The sequence below is a fragment of the Salarias fasciatus genome, chromosome 10 (assembly GCF_902148845.1).
Source record: "Salarias fasciatus chromosome 10, fSalaFa1.1, whole genome shotgun sequence".
Classification (NCBI taxonomy): domain Eukaryota; kingdom Metazoa; phylum Chordata; class Actinopteri; order Blenniiformes; family Blenniidae; genus Salarias; species Salarias fasciatus.
This window is the reverse complement of record NC_043754.1, coordinates 3,338,914-3,349,216: the sequence shown is the minus strand read 5'-3', so window position 1 is coordinate 3,349,216 and position 10,303 is coordinate 3,338,914. Positions and strand designations below refer to the sequence as shown.

The 10,303-nt window shown below is 46.3% G+C and overlaps 1 protein-coding gene across 1 annotated transcript; it reads right to left on the bottom strand.

Moving 5' to 3' along the window:
• Positions 1–1,053: 1,053 nt before the first annotated feature.
• samsn1b (SAM domain, SH3 domain and nuclear localisation signals 1b) lies at positions 1,054–3,482 on the bottom strand. The gene is made up of 6 exons (XM_030101283.1): positions 3,351–3,482; positions 2,965–3,097; positions 2,622–2,773; positions 1,631–1,816; positions 1,394–1,544; positions 1,054–1,184 (listed from the first exon to the last, which is right to left on the bottom strand). Exons 1-6 carry the CDS (start codon positions 3,480–3,482, stop codon positions 1,054–1,056), a joined length of 885 nt encoding a protein of 294 aa, XP_029957143.1.
• Between the last annotated feature and the right edge of the window lie 6,821 nt (positions 3,483–10,303).

Genomic DNA, 10,303 nt, shown 5'->3' with positions numbered 1-10,303 from the left:
AATACGGAATAAAATGACAATATTCTGTCAGAATTCAGATTTTCAATTATTTTTTTGCCCTGAAATAAGATTTTGCAGAATTCTGACAGGGAAGTTTCATTCAGCGCAGAATTCCAGCTTTTTCTGCACAAAATTTTGATATTTTTATTTTCAAAATTCTGAGTTGTTTCTCTGTAATCTATCTTTTTTAAGAAAAAAGGAAATTCTAATAATTAATAAACATTCTAAGAATAAAGTATGAATTTTGAGGTGAGAGAGAAATTTTGGGGGGAAAAAAATTCTGACTTTAGATTCAGAAAAAAAGCAATTGGAATTTTGATTAAAGAAAAGTTCATTTTGAGAAGAGATATAATTTGGGAATAAACACCAACTTTCTTAAAGTCCCTTCTGAAATCTTATTTTTTAAATTCTGACTGTTTTCTTGGGAGAAAAAAACCAACAGATTTCTCAGATTAAATTGAAAATTAAATACATATATATATATATATATATATATATATATATATATATATATATATATACACACACACATATATATATACACACACACACATACAGCCGAAAACTCAGATCAAAAATTATTTTAAGAATCTTTTTTGTGCTTTGGGGTTTTTCTAATCCTCCTCTATGGTTTCTGAACATAACGGTTTAAAGGTCAGATGACCTTCAGCTCGCTACCGTGAGAAACCAGAGACCTGTCCGCTGCGCCCTTTGACCTTCACTCAAGGTCAGCCGGGACTCATGGACCCTGGGTGGATAAAGAGGGTCTGCAGGGTGAGAGGATGAATGGGTTAATCCTCTCAGTCTTCGTCATGACGTGTTTGAAGGTCAGGGATTGTTCACACAGCTGGAAACGCAGGCCACTGATTTATTTATAGAAAAATAAAAGCAAAACTGTCTGATAAAATGTTTTATTTCAGAAAACAAACGCGTTTCAGCAACATTCCCATCCAGCCGTGGTTCCAGTGATCCGCGCCCAGCGAGGCCGCCGGACACCAACAGGAAGTAAAAAACTGACTTTGGAGGAAGGACGCAGACGTGGCGGTGACCGTCTCATTCCTGTGCGTCGGCGGCGTGAAGCTCCGCCTCCTCGGACGCCATGTGGCAGCCAGAGTCCCGCGGGCCGCTGGCCTTGACGCCGTCGCCGTTCTCCCGGTCTTCCTCGTCCCCCGGCCGGCGGTCGGCTGTGAGGAGGAGAGGAAGAAGACGACGGGCCGGTAAGCGGTGAGTAATCCTCAGCCGGTTCTCGCTCCTTCCCCCCCCCGTGCGCCGCGCTCTGTTCTCAGGTCATCCTGTTATCGCCGCCCCGCTGAGCCGCCGCCCGGTGTCAGGTGACCCGCCTCCCTCTCTGAATACTGTGAGTGTACCGCGGGTCTCGGTTCCCGTTACTCACGGCGCAGCAGCCGCAGGGAGCGGACGGCGGCCAGCAGACGCCGCCTGTGCTCCGGGTCGCTCACGCCCAGCCCGGTCAGGTGGCGCTCGCTCAGCTCCATCAGGTCGTCCACCGTCTGGAAGCCGCCGCGCTGCAGCGACGACGAGTACTCCTGAGGAGGCGAGGCGAGGGGGGGGGGGGGAGACAGTCAGGACGCACGGAGGGACGACGGACCGCCGGCGCGAATCAGAAAGGCACCTCCAAGCTGAGACGCCTCAGCACTTCCTGCACGGTGGAGCGGTGCCTGGCGCCCGGGCTCGCCTCCTGGCCCTCCGCCGTCAGCACGTCCACGTAGATGAACTTGAAACTTCCGATCCTGCCTCGTAGCGAACCTCTCCAGATTCCCATGGGAGGCTTGGCGATGATGTCGATCACGTCTCCCACCTGCGGGACGTTTCAGGACAGGAGCTCAGAGTCTACACTGAATTCAAAGATCAAAAAAAGAATTGAATTTATAGATGAACCAGTTGTTACAACATTTTCAAGTGAAAATACAAAACTTTCGGAAGCGGCTGCAAAGATGGAACTTTAACGTTGCATTTTCACTGATTCTGAGCATCGCTGCTGTAGAAACAGACCCGAAACGCTACAAAAGTTTTCTGTTTTCACTTGAAAACCTTTCATCGATGAGTCCGTTGGAGAAAAAGGTCAATAGAACCGTTTCTGAACTGAGTTACTTCTCATTAAAGTCACACTTCTTCTATATTCAGTCTCTTCAACGTGGTTTTTGTCTTTTATTGTGATGTTGTTCCAGTCATTAGGGTGTAACTTCAGGTATGATGGTTTAAAGACATGTAATGCTCTGACAATAATCTATACTTGCACCTACATGCAAACCAGAAAACATGATGTTTTTGTTTGTTTTTAAGGAGTTAGGACTTCTGAATCAGGGGTTAAAAGGTTAGATGGTAATAAGAGGATGTATTTGTTTCCTCCAGATCATTCAGACTCCTACAACATGCCTGAGGGGATTCCTCACATTGTCCTCACACCCTGATACATTTTCTCCCTTCCTCCTCAGTTTTTTTTTTTTTCATCAGCTACATCAAGATTAAAGGTCTGCTGTAGCAGAGAGAGAGAAAGTCCTGAGAGATTCTGGTCAATAACCATCAGCCTGCACCCCGCAGCCGTCCAGCTCGGGTCATAAACCACCGGGACGCATCTTGAAGTGACTCCCCGGCTTGTTTACCTTGAGTTTGAGGGATTCGGTGTCGTAGGGACTTGGCACGTACTCTGTATGGACTCTGGCTCGGCCGCAGAAGTGCCCAGCGGACGGTGGATCATCGTCCAGCCTCAGACTGTTCCTGTTGCTGGAGCAGTCTGACCCGCTGGTGACTCCGCCTGGGGATGGGAGCACAAGCGCCACGCATCACTCGGGTCCGTTCTGGATTTGTCAGCGATTAGCAGAGCTCGACAAATTAGTGCAGCAGAGGGGGGGGAAACGGGATCCTCCGGCGTACGGGCGGGGATTGCATAATTCATTGAGTTGAGGTGTGAAGAGGACACTTGGCGGTTTGCCAGAAGGTGCTTACTGGAGGAGCTCTGGCCGCTGTGGAGGCTGTAGAGGCTTTCCAGAGAGTTACTGGACCTCCTGCCGCCTTTACTCAGCGGCCTCCCGCGGTCGGCCTCCGTCTTCCGGCCCTCGTCCGCCCGCTCGCCGCAGCTCTGCGGAGTTAAAGAACACCCAGTGACACTCTCCTTCCGCCATCCTCTCTTGGCTTTAGGGGTTTTTGAGGGTCAACAGAAGCGGAAGCTAGCCAGGCAGAACGCTGAGTCAGGGCGCTAAGCCGCGGCGTTTGGTTTGATTCCTCGTGTGACGGAGCAGCTCGGGCTCCCAGTTTATGCTGGGACACGCAGCTCCGCTGGCAGGCGGAATGCCTAATCCTGCAAGCGCCGCTTTGCTTTTTATAGCCGGGACCTTGGAGGTGTGCGGCGGCGGCGGGCGTAATCCCCAACTACCTGCGCTCAGCTTTAAACTTCCTCTTCCTGCACAGCGGAGCGCCGCGAACTGCAGCGGCAGACATTTGGGACCGAGCGGGATGCAGACCATCAACACACCGTTCGGCAGAGCTTTGTAAAGAAAAGGGCACAAACCAGACGAAGGAAATATTCTGGAAGACTTTTTTTTCCTGTGTTTTGCACCTGAAGATTTCACAAGAATTAACTTCATTATGAGACTGAAGTCAGTTTCTGTGGTTGTTATTTGGTTGTTGTGAAAAGTAAAAACATTTTCATCACATATTCTCGGCACCGCTGCAAAAGAAAGCTTTAAAGTTCGAATTCAAACTTCATGTTGGCACTGTTTTACTGAAGCAGCCGAATCAAACAAAAAATCGAGTAAGAATTTGATGGGAGTCACATGATGGATGTAGGTTATGATAAACATGAAAAGTCCTGTCATTAAATAGGTAAAAAAACACACACACACACACACACTGATGGTCAATATGTCATGGACTTTTGATGCACCTATACTGATCATGTTGTTTTTTAAAGGTGTCTAATTCATCTTGCAATACATTTGCAACAAGTAATTTTGTTTTTTATATTCATTTGTTGCGTTACATAATTCTGCTGTGTCAGCATAAATATTACTGTAAATACTTTTGTAATTTATGTATATTCTGTAAATCCTCATCATATTTATTATGTTGTTGCTTTCTCTCTTAGTTCCCTCTGTTTGTGTTTTATACTTGTGCCTTTCAAATCCGTTTTTTTCTCTTTTCTCTGTTTGCACCACCACCAAAACACATTCCTTGTATTGGCTACTACCTGGCAATAAACCTGGTTCTGATTCTGACTGTCAGGGGATTTGAACATGAGGCCCGTCGGCCAAAGCTGGGCAACAACATGCTCCGATTCGGCCCAGCAAACTGTAAAGAAATCAGCATTTTAACAGTGTTTTTAATGTTTTTAGTGAGACCCAAAGCTGAGTGATGCTGCCATGATACCATAAATCTCAGGTGACTTTTTACAAACATGCTAACAATGCTAACACCTACTAGTGACGGATTTGTTTTTGTTTCCATTTTATATCATTATGCTATTTGATTTTCCACAAAGAGGGCATAACTGAAAATGACTTTATGCTCAAATAAAAACTTCTGTTCTGAACCTTGTCCACATGTCCTTTCCAGTGTCCCCAGCCACTGATCCGTGCTACAACAGGAAGTGGGCGTTACCTTCAAATACATTCAAATGCAAGTCTTGGACTGCATGCACGTTAGCTTCCTTTTGGTTCTTAATGATTTTTTGTCTTTAGTTAAAGGAGCTCTTATTAAGTCTCCTGTTTCTCCAATGTTCATGTGAAATGTGAACTGTTGTTTTGTTTTTCACTCGTTTCTTTTGAATTGATGTTATTTGTACGAGTGGTTAATCTGGGATGGAAGCGTGCAGGTTTTTGCTCTTTCTTAAGCTGATATTTATATTGTCTTCACATGGGATATTGTCAGATTTCTTAATCCTTTGATTTACACTGACACTTAATGGTACGTTATTTTTAAGGGGATGGGTCTTCTTGGATCTGGTTTTGTTTCCAGGAAGGTCTCCCTCATTCCAGGAGCCTCCTTAACGTTAGTTTGACGGTTACAGGGCGACACTGACCCATGTCCTGCTGTTTTAGTTTGTTGTATTGTTGCCTTAACTTTTTATTTGTCAGTCGAACCACTTGCAGGAGACCTCGTGGTGCTGGGCCTCCTCCCCAGTGCCTCAGCGCTTTGATTGATGCTTGCTGAACTGCAGACTGACAGCGTTAACGTTAAAACCTGTTATTGCTCGAGAGTAACCTGCGGCAAACGGAGACCGCCGTGTTTACGGGCAGAGGTTTGATCAGACGTACGTTCGGCTCTGTCCTCGGTCTCTGGGGCGAGGCCTCCGTGTGCTTCCTGTCGCTCTGCGACGAGACGCCCGGCCCGGGTCCGACCGGCTCGCCGCCCTGCTCCCGCTTCTGCTTCCACACCGACACAGAACGGACAGGGAGAGACGCGGTTGGAGGAAGAAGAGTTCCTGGAAGGGCGACGCTCACAGATGGGGGAGGTCGGACTCTCTCACCCGAACGCTTGTTTTATCCTGCGAGTGCTGTCGGAAGGCGTCGCATCTTCCAAATCTGGTCAACTGTTTGGGTGAAAGACAGATTATAATGTGCGTGTTTGTGGCGACAGATGGGTGTGTGTGTGTGTGTGTGTGTGTGTGTGTGTGTGTGTGTGTGTGTGTGTGTGTGTGTGTGTGTGTGTGTGTGTGTGTGTGTGTGTGTCCGATGGGCAGTTTGTGTTGATGACTTGTGGTCTTAAGTAGGTTAAACCCTGCCAGCGATACATCTGCCCACCCACTTCAATTACTGTCAGTGGCGGTTTCAGGCTGGCGTGTTGCCGTGGCAACCGTCTTTTTTTTTCTAAAACATTGTTTATCACATGGAATCCAAAGCTCAACATAAACAAGTTGCTCACATCTTCTTAATTTTAAGGCGATTGCCTTGAAATTATGAAGGAAATATTTTCAAATAAAAACTGAATACAGCTAATTATTCATAAACGTGGCACTTTTTATGGAAATAACCAATAAATAGTAGGACTGCGGCAATCCAGAGTTCATATATATTCTTTATGCTTACAATTTTAAGGTTTTTTTAAGGTATAAATAGTGATTTTTATTCCTTCAATCATACTAATCTCAATATGTTCCAGTTTTATCTCAAATGGCCGTTGTGTTTCGGGGTCATTATGCGTCCCGCTGGTTCTGTATGAACTTGCTGACTGATTTAAGGGGTGGGCGCTCATCTCAATCATCACTAGATTCACTCTCTTAACATTTTCTTTCAATCCAGTTAATACTTGGTGCACAATAATCGACGTAAGTGTCGTTAAATTGAAGCCAACGAGCCGTCGCCGTCGCCCGTCGTCCCATTAGCATTAGCACAGGCAGCCATTCAGAACATCTGTTCCACAGACCGCTGGCTCCGGTCCCGACACTGACCGTTAGTGAACCCAGACCTTCGCTCCGCTCCCACTCGAGGGATCAGCAGCTGTTAATGCCATTGTTCCTCATACTGGAAGCAAACGTATCTGCAGTGATTCCATGCTGTTCAATTACGGTACATCAGTGAAGCTTCGGAAGCAGATGTTAGAGGAATGTAGCGGTGATCCTGGTTCCTCTGTGGAGGCGGTGAGGCTGTTTAACTGTGCAGCCTGGTCCCAGATTCAACCCTACTGGGGTTAATCACAAAGAGGAGGCCAGGACTGAAGGCCCAAGCATCATTCAACGCTGCATAATAATGCGTTTATTTCATCAAATCGCTCATAAATGATTGATGTGTTTTCAAGATTTACATATAGAATCATCACTCTTTAACAGGATTCAAGTTCTGTTTGTGTTGAACTGTTTCATTCTCCTGTTTTTATTGTATTCCACCTCTGATGGTGTCAAGGGACACTTCTTAAAGCCTTATAAGTTACTGAGCTGTGGAAACCGCGCTCAGATCAGCAGAAGAGCAATAAAGGAAAAACAAGCATTAGCTGGAAATTTCAATTACAGCTCAGTTCCCGCTGAATGTTCCCCGAAGAGCTCAGAGCTGCAATTATAAAGTTGGGCCCTGCAGAGCACAGTTTAATGACACTGTGGAGATCTGGGAGCAGGTTGCCGAGAAGAGTGAGACATCACCGCGGCCTTAAAATTGGATTCTATTGCTCTTTGCTCTCAGCACAGCTCACCCAGAGAGCCTCGAAACAGGATTCAAACTCCTCAAGGTTTCCCCTTTGTTGGAGGAAAATCTGAACTATTTAAAATCATGTGTGAATGTGTGTGTGAATGTGATGGTAGTGAAAGTGTGGAACATTTCCCAAGTGGTTGGGTGCCTTTACCCTGTTCTGTGAGAGGTGCAGGTCTGTGATGGAGCGGATCATCTGTGGCGGAGACTGCTTGCCGTCCAGCTCCTGGATCAGGCTCTCGAAGCGGTCCCACTCGCCGGCCCGAGGCAGCGACAGCGTGCCGCCGCAGGCCCACAGCTCCTGCCCGGGCTGGTGGCAGCCGTGGTGCAGCGGCGTCCACGGCGGCGGGCAGCCGAACGGGCTCCAGGGATGATGGGTCGGACTCCACGCCTCGTCCTCCCGCCGCGGCCGCGGTGGCGACGGAGGGGTTTCGGCCGGTTTCTTCTCCGTCCGCCTGCCCAGGCCCATGCAGGTGAGCACGGGGTTGTCTGCAGGAGAAACCTCCAGAGTTACGACCCGATCGCCGTCCTGACCCGATGCCCTTGGGCCTCACACTCACCGCCATCCTCAGACGGGCTCTTTCCGGTTCCAGCTCCGCTCTGCCGTCCTCTCCTGGCTTGAACCAGGTTCTGTAGCCTCTTTAGTCTTCCTGTGCTCTGGATCGATTCTGCTGTCACGGCTGGCGTTTCACCGCTCTGCGTACGGAAACAAAGGATCCATGTAACGGAGGAGCTCACACACATTCAACAGTAACTCTACCAGACACATCTGTCCAAACACTGCAGCCAATTAGAGACCATTCAGCCTTTTCAGGACGCTGTGTTCATTTACCTTCAGTAAAATACAGTACAGGTAGTCAACACTTCCTCTTAGTGGCTCCAGGAATTCTGTTTTCAGTTTAATTTCAAGTTTTTAGAGTTTAAAATACAAGATCTGTTCTGTATACATTTTGTGTTTAAATTTGAAATCCATTCATATGTTGTGTGGTAAGGGAAGATTTAAGAGGGGAAAAAAGGGCTTCAGTCTGTTTTGTTTGTCGTCTGCTGTTGTGGAGTGTAACAGGCCCGTGGCTGTGTTAGGATGCTTCCTGCTCTACACACTCAGCTACACACTCGGCTGCTGGCACGGGACGCAGCAAACAAGACAAAATCCGGCTCTGCTAACGAACACAGGGCAGATCTACAAGGACCTTATAAAGCAGATTAAAGATCATAAAGCAGATTAAAGCGGAGAGTGGATCTAATTTGGCTGACATATAAACGACCTCTCCAAGGTTTTCCCTCTCATTTTACCCCATTTAACCTTCTTCCGACCACACGGACCTACAAACACACACATTTCCACCTCTCACACACATCCCGCTGCGTTAGACGGCTTTTGGCGGGAACTGTTCTTTGTTTTCTGCCGTTACGTAAGCGGAGCGTGGCCGGTGAGCACAGACAATCATCTCCAGACACGTGCAGGTGTGCCAGGTATCCGAGTGCCCGTCACAGCCATGTGGGGAGAGGATTACAGGGAAAACTGCACCGCTTGGCCAATAATTATCATCTGTAGTGATAAAAGCGATTGTTCTCACGTGGGAATGAGCCATCCATAGATCAGCGGTGCTCAACCTGCGGCTCTGGAGCCACACGTGGTTTTTCAGCAGCTCCATGAAGCGTTCAGAACTCCATTTGTACGTAAACATTTTGTTTTTCACAGATAATTTCATTTGCATTTCACACTGATCATCAAGAATTGCCTAAACTTCAGGTTAAAAAACAGTGAAAATAGCTGGATTTGTTTAAAATGGATATAATTGCAAAAACTACTCAGATGGATAAAGAATAATACTATAGAATATTTGAGTAAATAGAACAGTATTTTTTTAGGGAAAGAAAAAAAAAGAAGAAAAATGTGAAACATTTAAAAAGGAAAAAAAGGGGAATAAAGGACAATAATAAAAAAAAGTGGGGTAAAAAAATAAAAAAATGCTAATAAAACTAAAACTGTTCCAACCATCAGGAAACGCACAGCAGCTATATAAAAAAGCTGAAGTAGCCCAGATGCAAAAAGTTGGAAAATCCATGAAAAATAAACCTTTAAAAGTTAAAAAGTTAAAAATTCAATAATATACAATTTAATTTGTACATGTTGCATTAATGCAACTTCAGTTTTCGTATATGCTGTACAGCAAGTTTTTTTCCTCATTTCACATATTTAACAGAGATAAATGTTGTTTGATGATGAAACCCGAAACTTTCTCTTTTGGTCCTAAAGATTCACACTCCTGGTTCAGATGTAATCCACAGTCTGATCTCCACTCATGAAGATGCACACATGTTCAAACACACGTTTTTACCTGAGCTGGCTCATGTGTCGGATGTGTCTGAGTCCTGCTGCTCGGCTCGTTCACTTCCTGTGTCCGGGGGTCGTTCGGAGGGTCGACGTCACAAACATCTGCAGGATCAGTCGACACGGCGGGTCAGAGTCAGAATCCAACAGAAATCAGTCAATACTCCTCCTTTTACAAGATTACATTGAAATCTAATCTTTCATTTTAGACTTCCTAACATACATTTAAGAAAAAACTCAACTGTGTGTGTGTTGGCGAACATTTGGCCTCACTGTAATGTTTTGGTCTCGGTGAGCACCGTGAGGCATGTTTCTTTACCTCTGTCCTGGTTTGTCTTCTGAGGAAATAAGTCCTTCTTGTCACCGTTGGACTCACACCAGCTGCTGGTGGCGACTTGTTCTCCTGAGAGGAGGGAGAAGGAGAAGACGGGCTGTGACATTAGCAGAACATGAGATCACCATGACTTTGTGCTTCAGATGACTTTGTGCCGACCTAACGTTTCACTGGCCGAGCTTGACGCTGCCACACACGACCTGAGATAAAACAAAAAATATAGATAAATGGGACAGGCAGGACATAGACACAAGAATCTTACAAATCTCACATACCTTCTGTTGTCCTTTTTTTGTTTGGACGTACTCTGAGGGGAAACAAAGAAATATTTCTTCTATTAATTCCTGATCAAACTTCCTGTTCAATTCCCCTCGAACCGCCTTGAGGAGGCTCAGTCCAAACTTTCAGTGAGTGGTCAGACTGCAGATGTGAATACTGGAGGGAACTCACGGAGCTGATGGAGGGGCTGGAGCCGCCCCACTCCGCCCTACTGCTCAGCAG